Below are 24331 nucleotides of genomic sequence, written 5' to 3' on the forward strand. Positions count from 1 at the left end.
TTTTCTTTTCACAATTTTAATTTCGCGAATTCATGTTTTCAACATACGGGATTCATGATTTCGGCTTCATGAGTTCACGATTTCACCTTCACGAATTCAACGATTTCAAGTTCATGAATTCACGACTTCAACACTTGACGAATTCACAATTTCAACTTCACGAATTTAACTTCGTGAATACACGATTTCACTTTGAAGTTGAAATCGTAATTTCGTGAAGTTGAAATCGTGAATTCACGAAGATGAAATCAGGAATTTATGAAGTTGAAATGTCCCCACCGGTCTTTCGTAGATAACCGCCGATACTTCAGTGCTTCATTCAGCGTTACCTCGTAAAAAAGGTCTCAATTACGTTTTATCTGCTAAATTCTGTGTAACATGACACGAATAGATTGGAAAGTATTTCAGGTAAACGGAATATAAAAAAAATCATAAAGTAATATATACGTTATTGTATTTATACATACACATATACGAATGAAAAATAAACATTTTCATGGAAATATTTTAATGAGGTTCAAAGTAAAATGTCTTAGCAACTGTATGCGCTTCATTTCTTCTCATTTGGTGCACAAAAAATATTGATACATTTACTTATCGCGGTGCTCGTTTTAGCCAATAAATTGCACAATAATGCGTTACTTTAGCACAATTCCTGCGTTATTTACACATTCCTGCGTTACTTGATATACTAGGTGATAATATACAAGAAAAAAATTCAAACACCGTTTGTCGGTACAGGCGGGAATATCTTTAGCTCTCGGCTAACTGTTTAGCGGAAACTCGGTAAACCCCGTATACACTTACCATCGAGCTAGATATTCCAGTCTGTACCGGCAGCCGGTTCTTATAGGTCGATTCTTAAAACTGCCTGAAACCTTTTCAAACCAATAAAAAAAGGTGTCTTATCAAGACAAAATATTGATACATTTACTTATCGCGGTGCTCGTTTTTAGCCAATAAATTGCACAATTATGCCTTACTTTAACACAATTCCTGCGTTATTTACACATTCCTGCGTTACTGGATATACACGGTGATAATATGCAAAAAAGATTCAAACACCGTATGTCGGTACAGACGGGAATATTTTTAGCCCTCGGCTAACTTTTTATAGCGAAAATTCGGTAAACCCCGTATACACTAACCATTGAGCTAGATATTCCAATCTGTAACGGCAGCCGGTTCTTAAAGGTCGATTCTTAAAACTACCTGAAACCTTTTCAAACCAATTAAAACAGATGTCTTATCACGACGCCAATGATCGATTAAAACTCTTGAAGTAGGCTAAAAACATTCTAAAATATTTTTTGGAGTGTTTACTACACAATTTACTTATCAAACTTAAAGCGAATAATAGTTTAGTGTTTACTTTATAATGTACGTATCAAACTTAAATTGAATAATATAAGCACACAATATCATACCCCATGCCGGTTAGTTACAGCTTTTTCGGTTCCAGGCCAGTATTTTACCACTTGTGAAATGAAACAGACTTGACTGCCTTTTGCCACAAGTGGTCTAATAGCAACTATTCCCTGAAAGATTAAACAAAAATAATGCAACAAAAAAGACTCTTCATATTTTTATGTTAAAAATAATACAACATGTACTGTAAATGGTGATGAATCAAGACATGGTTGCGGTGGTATTGGTAGTAAGCCACTCTGAATTAACCAAACGCAGTTTAACCACCGCCTCATCCCTGGACAGGCTGTCAATAAGTTTACCAGTACCAGTTGCCTTCACTTTCGCAGGGAACTGATTACTTCTGTACAAGCCAGAACAGAGGTACAGTGCGAATGAGCGTAGAACGGATTTTATGCTCAATCACAAAGAATGTGTCATGCACCGTCCGGGAATCGAACCCGAGTCGCTCGATTCACAGCCTGGAAAACGCTCTATCTGCTGAGCAAACTGGACGGCCGAATTAAGACGTCTTCGTGTAATTTTTAATTAGTATTCGAGTTGTGAGATGTGAGAGAATAACTCTTTACTGCATTGCTATAAGTTAACTACGTCGAAACTTTTCAAACTGTACCGTTTCTATTAGAATGAATATATTAAGAAGTGTACAGTATAATACGCTGTTGAATGTAATACCGTATTTAAACATGCATATTTGTTATCGAAACACTCTCTATAAATATGCCTTTTTGGGGAACTTTGTAAAAAAGAAAGAAAACGAGATACGACAAGAAACATTGACTGTCTTGTAATCGTGTAAATGTTTTGTGTAGTGGTTCCTTTGTTTAAATTGTAAATATATTTCACCATTTCTGTAAGTTTGTTCTTCTAATCCCTTCTATTACCCTTCAACCCCCGCGTTCCCAAATGTATTTATCCTAACTCCCTGTAATTTTCATAGCTATTAATAACACTGTATTAAATGATCAGATTTTGGAGGAACACGTATCATGAACGGCGGTGTCCTTAATGATGTAAACTCTCATATTTGTTTGGTGGCTGATTTGTGCAAACTTGTATTTTTGCTCCGAAAATACGACATGGCACAAATCAGCCACATTATTGAATATTTTCTATACATGTATGTCCATGTTTTGGCGGCTTGCTTGATTAGGAATCGGGGAATCATTTTAGGTAATATTTTAAGTAGTGGTATACATGTAATTATATTTTCGTCAACGTCATGCTACATATAATGACGTTACCAACTGGCCTATAACATTCTACCTGGTAAGACATTTTTCCCACATGCCTAAAATAATGCACGAAAGGGAACGTGATGCCTTGGTTCAGAAGTAAATCTTGGAAGCCACATTTTTAAATATTTTCTATATGATCATGTTTGGCGGCTTGCTTGTCAAATCTAAATGATTTTAGGAATCGGGGGAATCATTTTAGGTAATATTTTAAGCAGTGGTTTACATGTTATTATATTTTCGTCAACGTCATGCTACGTATAATGACGTATCCAAATGACATGCATTTAACATTATATCTGGTAAGCCCTTTTTTCAGCATGCCTAAAATAATGCACGAAAGTGATAGTGAGGTCATAGTTCAGAAAGAAAACATTGGAAGCCTTTATATGATCTTGACAGTGTCGATGTTACTTAAAATCCAAGAAAATCAAAGACAGAAACAAATGAAAAATATTTTCTATAATTTTACGTACCTTTTTAAAATCATCTTCTCGCGTGTTAAGATCATAAAGGCTGACAGCCGGGGAACTTTTTGCCGAGGCGCTTTCATCTGTTGCATAGTGGGTAATAGTTTTGTCAAGTTCATGAATTTGAGCAAACTCCTTAGTCGACAAGCCTGAACCCCAATTATTCTGCCACTCATAAACCTGAATAAGATATGACATCTTAATGCACATAGCAGGAAGAATAACGTAAGTAATCTTTATATAATATATAATTATATATAACACAAGTTATATTTTATATAGAGGTAGCCTTTTTGTAAACGATTTTTCTTCTTCAAACTATGTATTCTTTCTGATTCTGTTTTTGTCTAAAGTATAATTTGTATGTCCCTTTATTACTTAATATCTTCGATAAAATATAATCATTCTATCAGCGATTTGCTAAAAATGACAAAAAATGGAATATTTTTCTTAATATTTTCTTTAAGCTTTGAGCAATATATCGGAGCATTATATACTAGCTATCAGAAAAGGACATTGGTTTTCACTGATATAGAAATGCTAGTGCTTATTTTTTATTTTTTATCTAAAGATATAAGCGCTGCTGATATACTTTGCTCATCCTTGAGTAAAATATTTTAATCACAAATTTATTGAAATCAATCAAATTCATACTTTATAATTATGTCTTATTTCAATAAAAGAATAAATAAACTACATGTATGTAACTGCTTTCCATTTTACAGGCTATGTAAAGTGGGTCTTTTCGTTTAAAAAAAGAACTACAAAAACTGCCAGTTTTTGTAATGACACTATATATAGTCATATTATGGCCACCTATAGTGTGTATAAATTTAAACATAACTTATTTACTTTATGTGAAGTCAAAACATGTTTATTTTATTTTTACAAAGAAAAATGTAACAATTGAATCAAATTTAAGCAAAAAATATCTTTAATTATTTACAATAAACACTGCCTGTCTTCTGATCCCGTTGACAAGGAAAATAAACTATTGTTGATCATATTTTCATATATACAATGTATAATATATCATCAAGAGAGTATATAAACTTACCTTAGACGCTAAAATGCAGTTAAGTAATCCGATGAAAGTAAACGATTGTAATACTCGGAAATCCATGCTAATACTTAAAGTTGTTGCTTTTTTGTTTGTTTTTTCCTTCTTTAAAACAACAGTGAGTCCTTATTAAGATGTAATGCAGTCAACCTCTGACTAGATATGTTCGGATTGTTTCGGATATATTCATTCAAAGCCTTGAGGACATGGTGGTGGTCAGGTAAGTGTGAAAGATAGTATTTGATGCAGACCCAGATAACGGACGCATTAAAGAAACATCTGATTTTATCTTTAACAAATTTACAATTAAAACTAAACTTGACATGAACAGAAAATTGCCTGCGGATCACACTTTACTAATGTTGTCCAAAATATAATGTCCGAACAGTAGCACCAGACCTGACCACAGCGGAGATGAAGCTGATATATCACATAAAATAATGTGCCTGGATTATGTTATGTGTGACAGATTACAAATATCATGTTAAAGGGATAATCAGGCCAATTAATGTGGTGGCTGATTTGTGTCATTCGAGTTTTCGACCCGCGACCCCGCTAAACCAAAAGTCAAAAATGAACAAGTTAAAATGGCGGGAGCGCGGAGCGAAAACATGCAAATTAGCGAGGGCGCGGGCGAACTTAAATAAATAAAACTTCGTCTTGCATGGGCGCGAAGCGAGATTTAAGAAATAAAATTGCAGGTTCGCGGGACAAAAACACGCTTATTAGCGAGGGCGCGGGGCGAAGTTTTCGTCCCACGACCCCGCCGTTTTAACTTGTTAATTTTCGACTTTTCGCTAGGTGGGGTCGCGGGGCGAAAACACGAATGGCACAAATCAGCCACCATGAATTAATGACAAAAATATCAAAATGATCTTATGATCTCAAATCACGCTAAAATGACATTTTTTAATCCAAGCATGAAAATTTGTATTTATTCTTTATATTTTGGGTTTGAAGCGTAAATTTATCCATATATTATATTGAACGAAAGTTAGAAGCCGGCAATCACCGAGTAGTTTTAAAACACATTTTGTGGCTTGAACAAACAGATATTGTGGATATTGTATGATTGAAACAAGTTCAAGTCATTCATTTGAGATGTTCTTTAACGTTTCTTAAGTTGACTGTGAAATCTTAACGCTCTAACCTGACCCACGTGGGTCAGGTTAGAAAACCATCATTTGATACTTTATAATGAGAAAAGATTTGTTCATGTGTATTTATTTTGAGAACATTTACAGAATAACGAATGAAAAATTCAAAATGAAGCAACGAAAATTTTGCCTGTTTCCCCCTTTAAAACTTAAAAACGTTGGTTGGCTTGAAGTAATAGAAATAATCTCAATTCCTGGTCAGTGATTTTTGAAATATATTTGCATTTGAAACAAGCGTTACTATTGTATCAAAATTGTGCAGAAAATGAGTTATACGAAATAAGATACATATTAGATTACAAATAATTTGACGGCTGCACTTAAAACTAGATAAAAGTAAATATTTCGCTGCATAGTAATGATCAAGAAAATCGAATATTGGTTACATTTGTTCTATTTGTTATGCGTTGCTTTACATAAAATATTGTTCAATATTTTGAGATCATTTATAGCTTTATCCACTTTATAACTATTTCTTTTAAACAAAATGCTTTGTTGTAATACGGTGAATTTAAGTTTCCCTGTTCTAAAATATGTCACTCTTTTTTATTTTATTACCGTGAATAAATATACTAATAAATGAAAATTGTTGACACTCAATATCAGAATGACCAAACTGGTAGAAATTTTTCTTCTTTTATATCATTTCATTTCAACAGTTTAAACGGCCCTAAACCGCGTTTTATGTCAAGGGATTACGCCGCTGACTTCTGGGATCCGGTCACTACTCGGCGTTATCAAATGCTTTTATATGATTTTATTTATGTTAATTCCAGAATGTCTTACATCCATGAGGATAACATATTGACAAATAAGCAACAATTTAATATACATGAAATGAATACATGCATAGAGATACAAAAAGATCAGCAGTTTTGTACATAATCGACATTTAACATTAATTTATTGTTTGTCATAATTCACCTGAATGAAATATAAACATACATTGTACAAATGTACTATTTCTGATAAAATATAATGCACACTATTAGAACCAACTTTATACAATATGATAACTGCATACATGTATGAGCAAATAGAAGCAACATTTGTGATTGCCGTGTCTAAGCATATTTCGGAAATTTCTACTTGATGATGAGGCATTATTTGAACATATGTATTAAAGACATATATTATATGTATGTTTGAACTAGTTTCATTCTCAGTAAGTATACTCTTTGTATATTTTAGATTGGAGCACTTCCTGATATAGTATAAGTAACTCTTCAATTCAGGGAAAATTGATTATTGGGATGTTTAATATTGTTTAAACATTTCATATCAAAATACACTTAATTATTTCTAAAACCCTTTCCCTTTATATTGAGATTCAAAAGTGAATACTTTACAAAAAATATGCTTGCTGACGGAAACTCATTCTGCCCATGCGACCAGTGCAAAAAAAACCCCAAAAAACCCCACCCACATCAGTTTGGTCTGCACTGTTGTTCGCTTTTCATTAAGTAATTTCTATTTTGCAGAAATATGACGGATGATTTTGTCAAGACAGCTTGATAAAGATTAATTTTTGGTCTAAACGCCCAAACGTATCAACCGCTTGTGGTTCTTTATGGCTCGGTATCCCATCACGGTATAATATAAATTATATTACTGTTAAAAGTAGAGATATTTCACTAATAAGATATTTATTTATTACGTAATATTTTGACATAGAATACAAAATAGATGCTTGTATAGATCTGTCAGTTCTACTTTAAAATTCGTGATTTAATGATATATTTTTCTCGAAAAAAATATTATCTCGAAAACACAAAACTTTTAGTATCTCCTGGTTTTAAAATTAGCTACATGATTGTGCATTGAGTTTAAACAAATGCAAACATTTTTTTTTATAATTATAAGAATACGCAATAAATCATACATTTATTAATGTAAACAGCTTAACAATGTGTGTTTCATGTAATATTGTCTTTACAATGGCTTGTACTTTCCGAGAAAAATTTACATGTAACATGTAGTTATTCTAGTGAAATATGACGATTGCGTTCGGCTTGCAAGCAGCCGAAATTTTGTAAGAACGCTCGTAAGAGATGAAATAAAACAGATATAAAATGATTAGTTCAAAGGCCTCTTTGCCTGGAATGTTCTGGCGAGCGTCTGATACGATATGATTACCTGTAAGCGTTTGACTTACCAGCGCATATAACTGGCCCGTATAACTCTCCCATTCTTAACACGTGCGAAATGTGCGGATAGAAATTTCTTTTTTCTCTTCTCTTTTGTGTACACTTGCACTGGATTATAGGACAAAAACGCGTGTGTATTCTTTTCATTTTTTCTTCTACATCTAGCATAAATTGATATCGTATAGTTAACCATATATTCTAAAGACGTAGTGTTTATATTTCAGAGGATATAAAATACGATGCGAACTGAAGGATAAGACCGGAATTTGTATGTCGGACTTTTTGTATTTCTTTACATCATACTCGGCGATAACCTTGTTTCTCTGCACCATTCCATTGTACGTGAATTGAGGACTTTACAACTATTTCAAGACAAGATCATGGCAGGTAATTTTGTCAATTTATGCTTTATGATAAAATCTGTGTTTCAAATGGTAACACTTCCTCTAAACTTAAGCCAGTCATTCAGTATTCATCATTTGCATTTAATGTATTTCTACCTTTAAAAGAAGAAAAACATAAAGAAAATGTAGGTTTTAACAAGAAAGATCTACATGTACAGGAACAGTAATTAATCGTCGAAAGAAAACAACGAGTAGCCTTTTTTATCTCAGACGTTTATCAAAATGTGTACACAAATTCTTTTTTTATACATTAAAATGTATCCTGATACACTTGTCTAAATAGTTCCGCTTGTAAAACATCAGTGGTGTTTTTCCTGCATTAATATGTTTAGCAGACGCGCGTGCAATTTCCCTCTCTATGATGAAATATTCCTGTTGATGTTAGGGCCGTTTTACCACCAACGCTTGTCATTCAATATCCTTCATGTTTCATTCGTCATTAATTCTGAGAAATATCACTGTGAGAGAAAGCTATCATTTAATTTGTTATCGCTAGCGGAAACACGTCGCTACTATTTTCCGCCGGTTAAGTGAATGATTTGTAATGCCTTATTACAAAACCAGTGGTCCGTTCCGGCACCTATGTGTACATGTATCACATATATCAGTACGCTAAAATGTATTTTAACACTCTGGTTTTATGGGCAGCAGAGTGAGTTTTGCGTCCGTTTGAACACGTCAAATTGAATTTAAATACTTTTTTTTCAAACATCATTATTATAACACAGTAACCTTAATGCATAACATTGTAGTTTTTTTTAAAGGCAAAACATTGCATTACAGTTAATATTACAGATATGTCTTCATCGGTCGTCTGGCTTTACAACAATATAATAGATCATAAGATATTAAATTCAAACGCAATTCAGTAAAAAGTCTCCGAACATTGGTGTTTTTCCTTACTATATTTTACCTTCTCATCTCATTTTCTCTACAATTCATTATGTAAAAACCAGGATTTTCCTAAATCAAGAAGTAAACTCTCAAGTGCATTTGAACAATTTTGAGATGGAGTCAAATCCAACAGGAGTCTTAGAAGACATGCCTGACTGTATTATTTATTATTCTGGTTGTACTAGTTGATTTATAAATTGAAGAACATGTTCCTTAAACTAATAATCAAGTTACCCCACTTTTTGTTTACTCGATTAATGATTTAAATAGGAAACAATTCAGTTTGTTCATTGAAGATTTACTGATAAGCCTAAAGGCTGGTGAAGCTCTCTGTGTTTTAAGTATATACTGCCAGTGATGAAGATATAAACAACATATGTATGACTCAGCGAAATATAAATTCTTGGCAGGAAACGAACTATGTTTTATAGTTTTCGTGTAGAAATGACTTTGAAATACAAATTCTATTATATTTTAATATAAAGATAACTGTCTTCTTACGTCATTTCTTAAGACAGTTAATGGTTAAATAAAGTCAGACACTGTATATACTTATATAGATAACATCTATAGTTTATATTAAAGATAAAAGGGTGTTTTCTGAATCAGACTGATTATTTTGATACTGATTACGTAACAGATGTTTTGGAAGAAGTATATAACTTGAGGTTTAGATGATGTGAATATTTTATGTTTCGCGCACTCAAAAAGATTTAAAAGGGTTTAAAAAATACTAAAAAATTGTTAAAAAAACCCCCACTTTTTGCTTTTGTTTAAATTTTTTTTGGGTTTCCCGTTGATGCCCACCCTTTAAAACCAAGAACGAATTTAAGTATATTAATTTACCTCTTTAAACCCTAAATTGGGAAAATAGGAATAAAATTTTTGTATTTTTTTATTTATTAAATGGCCCACCTGAAATTAACAAAATTTTACAAACGAATTTTAATAAATTTGTTTTATTATTAAGAGCAAGCAAACCTGCAAAAGCTTACTATGATTCGATTACAAGTTTGCATTGACGAAACTCGTACTTCATAACATACTATGAAGATAATACAGACGAAATTCCTAGAAAAATGATATTATTCTAAACTACGGAGCTAAAAAGAAAAGGGGCCGGGAGACTTCCACTACCTAGCTTTAAAATAAATCAATGAAAAACTGTTAAAACATGTTTTCAACAATAAATGATAACACCGAAAAAAAAAAGAATTCATTAAAAAGTAATGTATTCAAAACACAGCAAACTTAAACGAGCTCCATTCGGAAGAAAGGAATGATCTACAACATTGAACGCACGTTACATGTATTGGTATGGACTCACATCAAATGGTTTTTAAAACTCGGAAAAATATTTCCAGTGTTAGTATGTAAAAATAAACTCAGTCCCTTTATTTAAAGAGGCTTGTGGAGGTTGGCCAGAAAAAATATTAATATGCCGCAAATGATCGTTTCAGCTCAAAATGACGAAACAGTTGTGATGACAGGTGGTTCTTTTACAGCCAGTGATGAAATCCCTGTGACAGCTCAACCTAAGACAGAAAGGTCAAACAGTAAAGCTCAAGGTCGAATGGTAACACCGGCGTCTTTTGATGACACATTAAGTGAAAGAGACTGGAAAACAAAACTGTATTCTTGTGAGGAGGGTAATTCAACAAGTATGATAACATATAACAATTTATCCCATCTATAAATGTGTTTTATGCTATTCCTTAAGTAGTTCTCTTTTATTTTCCTAGTGATTGAGTTTGAACTCAAATTGCCGCATTTGGTATTATAAAAAAAACTGTTTCAACTTTTGATATCTTTTCACTCAATTATATTTTTTCTAGCGAAATAAGTCGTTTTTTATCATTATTCCATATATTCTTATAAGCGTTATATTATTGGCATAAAGTAAACTAAAATGTGTTTTTAATTACGAAATGAATTTAACTGTCATATATAGTACTGAATCAAGCAACATTTACACGGAGATATAAGAAAATACCAGATTGCGCCGTGTGGGCCTTATATATCATGGACTGTATACATGTCACACGTGTGACACTCGGTTCGAATTTGTAACACGTGTGACATTATTCGGTCGAAAATGGCACACCTTCCACCCGAAAAGGAACATTCGGTTGAATTGAGTTGTTCTATGCTTACCTTAACGTGTTTCTCACTTACCAATATGCGCATAAAAATGACTTACCAAAATGCAAACAAATTAAAATATAAACATATACGTCACATGTGTGTCAGCAACAACTACATTCATGTTAAGTTCAATGTCCATGTCCTTAGTTAAAAAAACTGTTACAGCTACACGCGACACAAGTTGACAATTTCTGATTTGAGTCAAGGGCAATAACTCTGGCATGACTGTTCGAATCGACAAGCGAAACCCCAGGTGCACAATAAAATAATGCTGACCATCGTTCATGTAAAATTTCATGACCGTAATCATTCATGGAGAAACACTATAGATTCCAGGACGGACAGACGCACACATGCAGACACAGGCGCACGATGAGTAAAAAGTTTAAATCCCCCCATTCAGAGTGCGGAAATAAAAGTCGATGTTTTAACATTAAGGACATATTTTCGACCAAGCCAGTCGCTGTGACACAGTTGTCATCTTACTGGTAAAATGATGAGCAAGGCGGTGCCGACTGAATGTAGATCACTCCTAATGCATAACCTCAACTTTTAAGAGTATTTGAATAGGCTAGAATCACTGTCCACTGCATTGAAACTGAGGGGATTGGGTTCAAACCTCCAAACGGGCAACTTTGTTTTCTTTTTTATCCCATTTTACTTTCTTTTTAACACCATTTATGTATCTCTCAAATCTCTTATGCAAAAAAGTGTTAAATTTTACTTATATAATTATTGTAGGGTTTAATTATGTAAGACCAGGTGTCACCACCCATTTATTTCTTAAACTTCGCCACGCGTATTCGCTAATGTGCGTGTTTTTGCTTAGCGCCTCGACATTTGAACATGTTTTTTCTCGACTTTTCCCTTGGAGAGGTCGCGGGGCGACAGCACGCTTATAAGCAAGGGCGCGGGCAAAGTTTTATTCATTAAATTTCGTCCCACGCCTCCGCTTATAAGTGTGTTTTCGCTCGTAACCCGCCGTTTCATTTCTTAAATTTCGCGGGCGAAGTTTAATTTCTTAAATTTCGCCCGCGCCTCGCGAATTAGTGACTTTTTGCTCCGCGCCCCCGCCATTTAAACTCGTCAATTCTCGACTTTTCGCTTGGCGGGGTCGCGGAGCGAGAACACGATTACTCCTACAATTACATTTAATATTTCAGAATGCAGTTTGTACTGCTGTTGGTGTTATCACAAATATATGGCAGCAATACGTCTAGGGGAGACGCCATTTATGGGATTCCTACCTTGTGCAACATTTGCATTGAGGGTGAAAGTTAGAACGTTATTTGGAATTAAGGTTAGACTTTGTAAAACTTTTGATTCATTTCATATGTTTTCATCAGACGATCATGTTTTGGCGGGCTTAAGTCCTGAGCGCAGTAGGCGTGCCTTTAAATGACATTTACGACAGTATTGCTATGTCATAGAGCATAATTTCCCCAATCTGGAACTATCTCAAAATCTGCAATTTCTAATGGTTTTATTTGTAATAGTTATAGTATATAAACCGAGTTAGTTACGAGGATAAAACACTGGCTGGGGCGACATCAAGGCATGTTTCTGCTAAAAAATGGCAAGGCCGTTAGGCAGAGATAATTTTTTGCAGAAACATGCCGAGTGTTTTATTCCCCTTAACTAACGAGTTTCATATACTATAATATATATAACTGTTTTATCGCAATGGCATTATGTTTTCATTGTTGTAATAGAAATAAATAAATAAATCGTAAGCTTCATTACAGTTATTTATGATAAGGCAGTTTGTTCAAGTTGTTTTCGCTGCCGCAAAAAGGAAAAGATATACAAAAGACATCCAATGTCAGAGGCGGATTGTTACCTGTTACCAATATTGATTCAAGATTAAAGGGCTTTTTTCAGTGGAAATAATTCATTCAGCGGATGTACCTTTTGATTAAATGAGAGAAAATTTCATATACAAGGTGCGAAAAAAAACCAACAGCTATATAGCAGTGGAGTTTTTTCCTATATGAATAAATGAAAAGTCATTACTGCTATATATCAATAGAGTTTTCAAATGCTCATTGAAGTGTACCGAGTATTGTTTGGTTTTATTAACCTGTCAATTACATACTGATTACACGGTCGATGCACATATTATATTAATCTTCGCTAGATATTCGGTAAGTTCCGTGAGATGTACGCTGTACGATGGACTTTAATTTAATTTGTATCTGTAAACTAAGTGTACTCAGCGTTATAGCGCAATAGGGTAAATCACGAGTTTTTAATCTAAGTGCCACACGTGCTTTATGTTCGAGGCCGCGTTGGTCCATGTTTTTTTCTTATTAATACATTATTGAATCTATATATGATTATTTTATGTTGTTCATTTTTTTATTATGTTTTACTTAATTTCTTATGTATATACTATTTTCAAATAACAAGTTTTTTTTAAAGAATTCATGTTTAAAATTAAAACGGATTAAAATCAATAAATGTCTTTTCAATGCCGTAAAACACACTACAAATCTCTTTCATTAAAATATACTGCAAAAATAAAGAAAGAATACTAAAACAATGGCAACAGTGAGGATCGAACCACAGACCTCTCAATTATCAGGCATTCTCTTTACCGACTGTCCTATTGTGAATTAACGAAAACCTTCACATTAAGCTGGCGTGACTTTCAATCCATAACTAGTATACTCCACATTAATTCTCGTAAACTACACGGACCAAACCGAAGTGGGATCGAATATTTCAATGAGTCCTATAATGAATTCATAATTGACAGGTCAATAAAATCAGACTATACAATGGGTAAGTAGTTCAAAGCCATGCGATAAAAAAGGGATACCGTCAAAATGATAAACCTTTAAAACATACCTAACTATATTTAAATGCGTAACATTTCGATATTGTGTACAGTAGTTGTTGTTGTGATACAAATTCAAGACATTTCAATTTTAGATATAAGTATATCCCTTACAACAATTTAATTCATCAAATAAAGTAAATGCCATTTTAAAAGCTTTACATAGTTAACAGATTTAAAAAAAAATGTTTTTAATTTTAATGACGTCTATCATAAAATTATTACATACTAAAGTAACTAATGCTTACGTCCAAAAAATGTATATTTGCCGAACTTTGTGTCCGTTCTTTATGAAGTGACTGTCACTGAAGAGTGCATATTTAAAATTTCGTCCTTAAGTACAAAACATTTGACTTTGTATTGTAGAAATCAAACGATATAGGCCCGTTGCATTAAATTTCTAACAAAAATACTAAACTATCCAAAATATAAGCTCACTTTCACGTTATATACAGATTTTAACCAACTCTGTTTTATATTGGATCTTTATAAAATGCAAAAACTTGTCACACTCAATTTTATGAAAACTGAGTTATCGAAAGGTGAAAATAATTGGTATAACTTATTCGTTCTTTGTTTATTTTAAAACATAGAGGCGCATGCATCGAATAAGTGACACATATCTTTATATTCAATATCTTTTCAAGGGAAGCGGTGGGGCCTGGTGGTTAAAGTGTCTGTCTCTTAACACAGGATCATGGGTTCGAGCCCAAACCTGGTGAAACAATGTTTCTTCATATTCCACCAGTACTGGTCGGTACCAGGAAGCGGGCACAAAAGTGATTAATGTAAGTTGCAAGAACTTGTTTCACAATCTAGCTTAAATAAATATGTTTAAAATTAATATCTTTGCAGGGTTCCATTGTTGAAGATTTTCTAACAACTTTGTTATGTGAACCCTGCGCAATTTGTCAGATGTCTAGAGAGTTGGACGACGTGGGGCTTTAAACAAATATATAAAATAATGTGAATTATAACGTTTTTATAATTTGAGCCGCTTATAGCGTTGTATAATATTTCATAATTTTATGTGTACATGTATGTCTTTTGTATTAATATTTAAATGGTAATGAATGGAATAATTGTGAAATAAAAAAAACATAAACTAGTATAGCGTTTTAAATTGTTGTAATAGACTTTATTCGTACGTTTGTAAAATATGTCATTTTTAATATGTTTTTATATTTATTTACATAGACAGCTGAACAAATGGTTTTAATATGCATGCATTTGTATCATTCTATCTAAGGGCAAAGTATACTAATATTTAACACTGGTGCAAAAGATAATGTTTCGGGACAGGAAATCTATAAATATACGTTGTATTAAACTAAAACAAGACAAAGTGTTATTTGCTCTTGACAATTAGAATACAACATGTTCTATAATCAGAACAAAATTGTATAGTTAATATTGTATTTAATTTATGTACACAATAATAACAATAATTTTATTTTGTAAATATTGACTTAAATTATAAACGCATTCGTTGATAAGTTGCAAATAGATCAGTTGGTTGCGAGTAGAACAATTTAATTTTGCGCTTGGTGTGCCCCCCCCCCCTGCAATCGATTGCTGCACAATATATCATGGCTATTTTCTACTTCTCACTACAAGTTAACGGATGAGATAAAAGGGATATATACATATATGTCAAGTAAAACATAACAACCGCTCTGTCACAGTTACATCATGAAAAATTCAAAGACTTCTATGCATATTTAATGCCTGTAAAATATGTTGATGTTTTAAGACCCGTTTTATGTGGGACAGTAACTTAAAGTCTTTTTTAGCATTGCTCATTATTTCGTAACCGTTGTAAATATATCATGGATCAGTACACTTCGAAATTGTAAGTTATGTGTGTATGGATAGTATAATTATACGTTTTGATCATATTCTTTGCAAGATATACTTTGTAGTGTAGTCGTTGTGAGCTGGTATTTCAACTATAATGGTGCTGGTTCAACTCCCAGCATTACATTTTATAAAATAATATATTTTTTACCTTGTGTTTTTGTCATGCATATAAATTTCACATCTCAAGTTTAAAACAATTCAATTGATATTTTGTCTTACGCATGACACCATAGGAACTCTGGAACAGGACAGTATAATGCGGCGCATAAATCCGAATCCTAACCGGCTTTTCATAGTGTTTGTCCGACCTTTGAATATCTTTTCATATTATGCGAGTGGGTGGTCATTAATTATATAATCTCATTTTAAAGATCAGTCAAATTTACGGTATATTGAAAAAAAAAAGGAGTGACATCCGCCATTTACCGCAACGTTCGGCATAAGTTACCCCCTCGATATGCTTGATTTTTGTTTTAATTTTTCTAGTACTGGCCTCAGACCTGAATTAATTTCACTATACATGTATGTTCTATAAACATTAAACCCTGTGGCAATTTTACTAACTCTTCAATCAAATCAAAGTCACTTGTACTTATAGTATCATCTAAGATAAATAATTCCAGCTATAGCAAACTAGGGGTCATGCAGAATTTTTTTCACAGCATTTCAGTGCAAAATACATCAGTCTGACAGTTTTCAGGAATCGGCCGGAACCATGTGAATTCTGTCATGTAGGAAAAACACTAAAAAATACTTACTTACATAAAATCTGAATCAAAATTGGTATTTTACAACTATTTGAAATGAATTATGTCAGAAAATGTCCCATTTCTATCTCTTTTATTCAATTATTCATTTATATCTGGCATTAAACACAGGCACTCTTTTATGCGGATTTACTTCCTTATTGTCAACGAAAGGCAAATAACTGTTGACTGATTCATACTATCTTTATGCCACTCAATACATGTAAAACTTTCACATTTCCTAATAATGAATACCAGATTGAGTGCCTAAAATATTTATCTATGGATCATGTTTAAATATTCCTTTTTTCACAGTTGGACCATATTACTAAAGTGTCTGTTTTCTCCATGTTAAAAAATCAAAACACGAATACGCCCACACGAATACGCCCGTTATTATGCCGCCTATACATGTCAACACGTGTACACAACAAGTATTAGCATTTCCAAAAATGCTTGGAATCGCCGTTCAGCCATGACTATAGAAATAATATTTCATTTCTTGCCAAATACCTTTATTTCGTGTGGTCATCGCATAAAGCCAACAAAACTTGATTTACTCTACCATTCCGTTCTAGACTTGCTCAGTTATATTCTAATATTTTTTTTGTTCTGGGTCAGAATGTAGGAGATATTGCCAATAACAAAAATATCACACTAACTAAACGCGTAGTTCAATTAGTTAGACTACATGCGCTACTTAATCAGTGCATCAATCGGCAAAAATAATAAGCTACTTGCGTAATTTTTAACAACAGTTACTTGCTACACATTAAAAATGATGTCTGTGAACATTCTTTAAATGGAATTTATGTTCTATACTCCGTCGACTGTTTTGCGATTTTTTTTCTGAAACGGACTATAACTGACCTGCTATATCATAGGTATAATGATGCAATAAAACAACCATAGTATTAAACTCGCCTGGAAAAAGCATTTCTTTAAGTGCCAGTTTTTGAAAGAAAACAAAATATACTGTTATTAAGACTTTATTAAGATTCTATTATCAAAAATGGCATGTAGAAAAAATTATTGCAATTTGCTGTGTTTATCCGGCAAGAGACTAAAGACTGGTACTGAGTTCTCACATTGATAAAAGTATTTTTCTGTTTTACGAATAAGTAACCCGACAAAACATGGCGATTGGGCGAGTCTATTTAAAAATCCCTCATTAAAGTTTTTTTACATCCATTTTCTTATCATATGATATTGAATTATTCACTTTGATTGGCTAAAGGCAGGCGGTGTACAGGTAGACCTGTTTAAATCTTGTCAATTGTATTTATCGCTGTCCAGGAACGGCGATAATAAACCATGATTTATAGCCAGACGATACCTGATAGTTGACAACGGGAACAAAATTCTGAAAAAAATGTAGTCAAAGGGAGAAAACTCATGCCGAACATTGAGGCAGATGACGGACGTCACTCCTTGTCTTTTTTATAAAACCGAAAAATTTGACCACTTTTGAAAATAACAAAAACTGTTCAATTGATAATATATTTTTTGAGGTCGTATACTTGGATAATACAAAATATATTTAGATGTAGCAGAAACATTTTTAAAAACCGTTACGTTAATCGCAAATATGCGCAGCAATCTGCGGTCCCGTTCACGAGTTCCTATGATATGACACAATGGCTTACAATTTAAATCATCTATTTTATTGCGAGCACATATGATGTGATAAGGTACAGTGTAACTTCCGAAAACCGAACACCCATGGGACTTGTCAAAAAGTTCGGATTTCAGAGGTTTCCGGAATTCAGAGGTTTATGATAATGTGGACAAGACTATGCCACCTAATATCACTAAATGTCAAGGAAGATGTGACCATTACTGTAATATCTTTTAAGCAAGATAAAGATGTGAATGCAAGTACATTTTTATCTTCGCTGCAAATGCTTTTGAATTTCTATCAGTTTGTAGAAATGTTGTTAATTGCATAAACTTACATATCGTCCGATGCTAGTTAATTAATTATCACATCAAATGCAATAAAATCCTTAAGACGTTTGGTGCATACATTGTCCAATTAATTATTATTTAATCCGCTAATAAACACTTCAAATTAACTGACCGCCGTAAATTACTTTGATTAACCGCATCACTTCAAACATACCATTTCACAGTTTGTGATTTTAACGCGTGTCAAATTACACAATCACCGCTAATTAGTAAACAATCGACATTCGGAACTGCCTCGGCTATTGTCTATAATAACCTCGGAAACAATACAGATTAAAAGTAGTTCTACCACGTGGTTTCAGATGTAAACAGAAACAGAGACAATGTAAAACGAATGTATATATTTGACATCTAATGTCTGTTCCGGTACTCTTATACTTGAAAATATGTCTGACAACAATTTGTTATTTAAACATGCCCACTGATGTTCAATTTTAAACAAATCCGACTAAATGTCAACAGGTTTGTTTTTTGTACTTTCGGTTCTACAGCCATAATAATAAATATATGAATACTGTATTGTTTGCTTTTGTACCTATGAATTCACTTATATTAGGTCGACTTTTACTACATATATTGGAAATAAACATGTCAAGAACTCCCAGCATCAAATTACTAATCGTTTACATGTTTAGTTTCTTAGCGTAGGTTAGACCGAAATACCGCATCCGTTCTGTGTATTCATACTATTGTGTTCGAGGTCCTTATCCGAAGACTGACGGAAAGGGCCGAGTAGTTGCAATTGAACAATCGATAGGGAGATTAATATCGTCCGGAATTCAGAATTTAGAAGTTCCGGAATTCAGAAGTATTATATTAATAGAAAATAGAAGGGAAAAAATCGGGACCGACAAAAATGTTCGGTTTTTAGAAGTTTCCGGATTTCAGAAGTTCCGGATTTCAGAAGTTACACTGTATCTTGTACGCTCTAACCACTACGCTACTCGGACTTACTTGTCAATATTCATCTTTATTGTATTGCATTGAACAAATTCAAAATGTAATACTAAAAAAAAAATGCACAACCTATTATATCATAATGGTTCCACCGAATAATCAGAACGATATCGTGTTCGACTAACAAATTAAAGAAAATTGTTGGGAAGCAGAACTTTGATGAGAACATTTAGGGGAGGAATTAGACGAGGGTATAGCCGTCAGGGGGTAGGAAGAATAGTCTGTTATTCCTAAGTATGCGCCTTTGTATTACCCAGTCTTTCATATGAGATGTCATGATGATGATCCAAGCGGGGTTCTAATCTTCCAGCTCTCGATTGAGAGACAAACACCTTGAGAACTATGACCTTTTAGCATAGTGTCAAGGTCAAGGTATCAAAGGTCAAGGTAACTATAATTCTAGCACTCAGTTTAACACATGTTTATTAAGCTGGATTGAGAAACAAGTTCTCGGAGCTTAACCATGTTAGAGTTCGCTTCCTGCAATACTGGTGCCAACATTGAACAATGGTAATGAACATGGTATCAATTGAACCAACAAGAGCCACCGCCGGGCGAGGGTAACGCTCGACTTTTTACTTTTTCTAAAAGCAAATTATGAAACATTTGAACAAACCTTAACGTTTCCTTTTCATAACTTTAATAGGTCTGTCTTGTATTACTAGTTTTGTCAAAGTATAATTCCTTTCCATAAATAAATGACAATAAAAAGAAAATATTATCAAAATTCAGAAGAATAAAATATATTATATGTATGCATATATAGTCAAGAAGAAGAAAAAAGTATATATAACGTTGACAGAATAACAATAAATTGGGAGAAAATAAACGTTCAAACCGTGCTAAAATACCAAAGTACTTTCGGCGTATTATGTCTTCCTCAGGGATGTATTATAAATAAATAAATAAATAAATAAATATGTACAATAAATGCACAAATCAGTGAAAACTCAATAATTTAACCTTCAACAGCAAGGCCATTAAAGAGCTTAGGTCAATTTGAGTTTGATATACATGAAGGTCTTGTCCTTAAGAATGTCCTGTTATAATATGTAGTCAATCCATTTGATTATAGCAAAGTTGCAGCCAGTTACAGGCAAAAACTAGAGATGTGTCCATAGGACACTGGTGCCCCACACTCCACCGATTTGTCAATCTTATGTCTCTAGGTCAATTTTTTTTTATTACTACATGTGCCCAAATTGAAAACTAAAAATCTTATATTAAGTAAAGGGCAAATACTACAAATACTGAAATAAATCCACAAGAAAATCCTAAGGTGCATAAGTACACATGCTGACCAACATACTTGTAAACTTTCTGGCATACAGGTCAAATACTCTTTGAGTTACGTCCAACACAAGTTGAATATTGTCAAGGGCAATAATTTTAAAATATTGAATATATCCACACGAAAATACCCAGGTGCATAACTACTCAGGCTGAGTAACATTCCTGTAAGGTTTCATGACTTTAGGTCAAATACTTTTCTAGTTTATTTAAAGCGCGACACAAGTTGACAATTGGAAATTTTTACAAAATCAAGGGCAATAACTCTAAAAATACTAACTATATCCACACAAAAATACCCAGGTGCACAACTACACATGATGAGTAACATTCTTGTAAGGTTACATGACTCTAGGTCAAATACGTTTTTAGTTATAGCGACACAAGTTAAAAATTGGAATTTTTTTCTAAGTCAAGGGCAATAACTCTAAAAATACTAAATAAACCCACACAAATATACCCAGTCAATCAACATTCCTGTAAGGTTTCATGACCTAAGGTCAATTACTTTTTGAGCTACGTGCGACACAAAAAGAGAACGGACGAAAGGACGGATGGACAAGGGTAAATCTAAATGCCCCCCCCCCCTATAGTGGGGGCACTTAAAAACAACGAAACTTTCAATTATTTGACCTTCAAAGCCAAGGTCATTTATGAGTGAAGGTCAATGTCTGTCTGGTTAATTTAAAGGGCTATCCTTGAAGATTATTATTTTTAAGTTTGAAGTTATAGCCAATAATATCAAGAACAAGCAAAATTTGCATATTTGACCTTGAAGGACAAGGTCATTTATGGATGAAGGTCAAGGTTAGTCTGATCTAATGAAAGATCTTATCCCAAGGGTTGTTGATGCCAAGTATGAAGACAATACACCAAGAACTTAGAAAGTTATGATCCATGTACAAGTTTGTGGACGGCAACGGCAACAGCAACGGCAACGCCGCAAGGACTATAACAATACCTTTTTAATCGAGCCTAGCCCCTAGATTTAACAACATACCTTATTCTTGTATAAAACATTATAGTAAAACAAACACTAACTTGTATGAATAACAATTTATTTTTTGAGAAGGTTCCAATCATAATCATTGTTCAATTAAACATATATGTACGTTATTATATGTAACATGTACATTCATTTGTTTGAATCAAAATAATAAAATAACAGAACAGTTATTAAGCATAATAAGGTCATTACCATATACTATATACAACATAATTATGATACATGAAAAAACATCATCATTACATAAAGAGATATAACTGAAAAATATGAGAATGTCCAATAAGACAGGGCATTACTTTGAAAACATTTGAATATATACAGTTATGTAAAATATATAAATAATGTTCAATAATCTGAAAGCATTTACTAACATTATCACAATTTAACTACAATACATTTTGTTTTATATTGGGTAATTTCTGTACTGACTACACATATAATTCCCAAAATATAAACCAAGTTTCAATGAAAAATAAATTAATTATGATAAAAGAAGGGAAATAACTGAAGTAACTTACATAACAACTATTTATAGCATTCACTTCCCTTTATTAATATATGGCTGCATATTTAAAGGCACATTATGTCTAAGAAATGAGAAATTTACTTCTTTAGTAATTTAAAGCATGTGTTTTACAACATTGAATAATGGTTTTGGAGCACGTTACATGCTTGTTTCCTGAAGAAAATAGCGCTAAATGTAACATTATACGTCATAATAGTAACAAAATGTAAACAAAGTGGTATTTTGACTTCCATACAAAATACCAAATCACTATAAATGTACTTATTACCAAAAAGGACAGAAGAACAAGAAAGTGCAGATAATTTGCAAATGAGTATCTTGTTGAAAACTATAAAAGAATACAAAAGATAAAGAGATTTTGACGAATTAAAATTAAAGCATTTCTGGGGCATCATGGACGTATTACGAATGTAGCCTTTTTTACTGTTGTTTTTTTTTTCTTATTATTTTCCATATCTGAATTAAGATAAAGTTAAAGATAAAGGGCTTTTTTAAACATTATGTTTAACAATTAAAACTTATAATAAGGTATTTACATTGCATTTTATACTGGAAAACAGACAAACACACACTATATATTTTTGAGCATTTTAAATTTTGTTTAATAATAAGTATAAGAAAAAGCAGGAAATTGTAGAAGATAATTTTTAATAATAATCAATAATTTGTACTGTCATGTGTTTCTTTATTCCATGTACATAATAAAAAGGGATACGCCCCCTCATACAATTAGATAGCCTCGTATTTCGATGCTCTTTCTATTACTTATTGTATTTCTGATTCCTGAATATTACCTTAGTATAACATCTGAAATCTGAATATCTGGCCAAAAGTTGGGATTTTACTGAAAACTGAAAACATGCACAACGTACGATTACTTATGAAAGCATGCATAACGTAAGGCTAACGGCCATTTGAGCAGCAAAGCGGAACATGCCGGGATATGCATAAAAAGGGATGGTAATGAACTCCTGTGAATTTTGGTAAAAATCCCGCCAGCAGTTTGTGACAAGTATGATAGCGGACATGATTTTTCTATTTTTAAGCTCTAGCAGCCATATTGTGCACCGTTCAAACGAAATATGCAAGCGATTTGCACAACTAGGGATGGTATTTATTACTCCTGTGAAGTCTGGTTGAAATCCCACTAGTGGTTTAACCTCTGAAAGCCGGACAAGATTTTTCTGTCTTTAGCTCTGGCTGCCATTTTGTGCATGACTAGTGACACTACTGATTGCTCCTGTAAAGTTTGGTTGAAATCCAACAAGTAGTTTGACCTGTGAAGGCCGGACAAAAGTTTTCTCTTTTTATCTCTGGTGGCCATTTTGTGCAGCGAGGCGAAACTTGCAAGTGATGTGCACAACAAGGGATGGTATTGATCACTCCTGTAAAGTTTGGTTGAAATCCCAACAGTAGTTTGAGCTGTGAAGGCCGGACAAGCTTAATGCGGACGGACGGACAACGGACGGACAACCGGACGGACGGACGGAAAGACGACGAAGGCAAAAATATTATGTCTCCCAAACATTTTGGGAGACATTAAAAATGTAGTTACCCGTCTTTTAAAATTGAGTCCAATTTTGAAAAATTGAAAAAAGGTTGATATGATTTACTTTGACAATTTTCAAGAAAATAAAAATAAATCAAAAAGAGACTTTGTAAAATTAATTTTAGGATTATGATCCCTTCTTAAATGGTGACATAAATTAAAAGTGAACAATTTTGAATTAAATAACTGAGTGTCAATTGACCTTAACAAACAGGTTAAAAAATGCTTAAATCTCAGTTAAAAAGGGGGCAAAGATTTGCGAAAAGATAGGATTATCTGCACTTTGTAAAGTGCATACTTTTATAAAAAAAAACACATACTAGTATACAAAAGCTAACCAATTCTTTAAAAATGCTCATGCAGACGATTGGGTTATGACAAAAATTCCATTATAATTACATATAACAAGAAAAACAAATTAAACATACAATATATGACATGTTCAGAACATATAAAATTTACTTACATTTGCATAAAAAACATTTTTTAAAATGCATCATCTGCTCTGCATTGGCACTTGATTTGAATACATTGTATATCTACATTCTTAGTATATAATATTATTTAAAATGAGTGCATTCACTATAATATTATCTTCCATACAACATTATCTAAACCGGAACAATTGAAACAGATATATAGTCCTGTAA

General features: G+C 32.9%; 2 protein-coding genes across 2 annotated transcripts; one reads left to right on the forward strand and one right to left on the reverse strand.

Annotated features, from left to right (window-relative positions):
* Nucleotides 1-1409: 1409 nt before the first annotated feature.
* LOC132755157 (uncharacterized) lies at nucleotides 1410-4490 on the reverse strand. The gene is made up of 3 exons (XM_060745964.1): nucleotides 4191-4490; nucleotides 3140-3313; nucleotides 1410-1538 (listed from the first exon to the last, which is right to left on the reverse strand). The coding sequence occupies exons 1-3, from the start codon at nucleotides 4254-4256 to the stop codon at nucleotides 1422-1424; spliced, it is 357 nt and encodes a 118-aa protein (XP_060601947.1). The 5' UTR covers nucleotides 4257-4490; the 3' UTR covers nucleotides 1410-1421.
* Nucleotides 4491-7641: 3151 nt separating this feature from the next.
* On the forward strand, nucleotides 7642-14890 carry LOC132755159 (placenta-specific gene 8 protein-like). Its single transcript, XM_060745965.1, has 4 exons — nucleotides 7642-7884; nucleotides 10256-10456; nucleotides 12104-12240; nucleotides 14635-14890. The coding sequence occupies exons 1-4, from the start codon at nucleotides 7878-7880 to the stop codon at nucleotides 14725-14727; spliced, it is 438 nt and encodes a 145-aa protein (XP_060601948.1). The 5' UTR covers nucleotides 7642-7877; the 3' UTR covers nucleotides 14728-14890.
* The last annotated feature ends 9441 nt before the right edge of the window (nucleotides 14891-24331 follow it).

The sequence above is a fragment of the Ruditapes philippinarum genome, unplaced genomic scaffold (assembly GCF_026571515.1).
Source record: "Ruditapes philippinarum isolate M1 unplaced genomic scaffold, ASM2657151v2 ctg2780_1_1_1_1, whole genome shotgun sequence".
Taxonomy (NCBI): Eukaryota; Metazoa; Mollusca; class Bivalvia; order Venerida; family Veneridae; genus Ruditapes; species Ruditapes philippinarum.

Excerpts from the sequence above, each read along its gene's own strand:
- LOC132755157 (XM_060745964.1), bottom strand. The coding sequence starts at position 4,256 with ATGGATTTCCGAGTATTACAATCGTTTACTTTCATCGGATTACTTAAC. Across the intron at positions 3,314-4,190 it reads ACTGCATTTTAGCGTCTAAG|GTTTATGAGTGGCAGAATAA; the intron begins GTAAGTTTATAT and ends TATCTTATTCAG. Across the intron at positions 1,539-3,139 it reads GAGAAGATGATTTTAAAAAG|GGAATAGTTGCTATTAGACC; the intron begins GTACGTAAAATT and ends TTAATCTTTCAG.
- LOC132755159 (XM_060745965.1), top strand. Across the intron at positions 10,457-12,103 it reads TGAGGAGGGTAATTCAACAA|AATGCAGTTTGTACTGCTGT; the intron begins GTATGATAACAT and ends TTAATATTTCAG. Across the intron at positions 12,241-14,634 it reads GAACGTTATTTGGAATTAAG|GGTTCCATTGTTGAAGATTT; the intron begins GTTAGACTTTGT and ends ATATCTTTGCAG.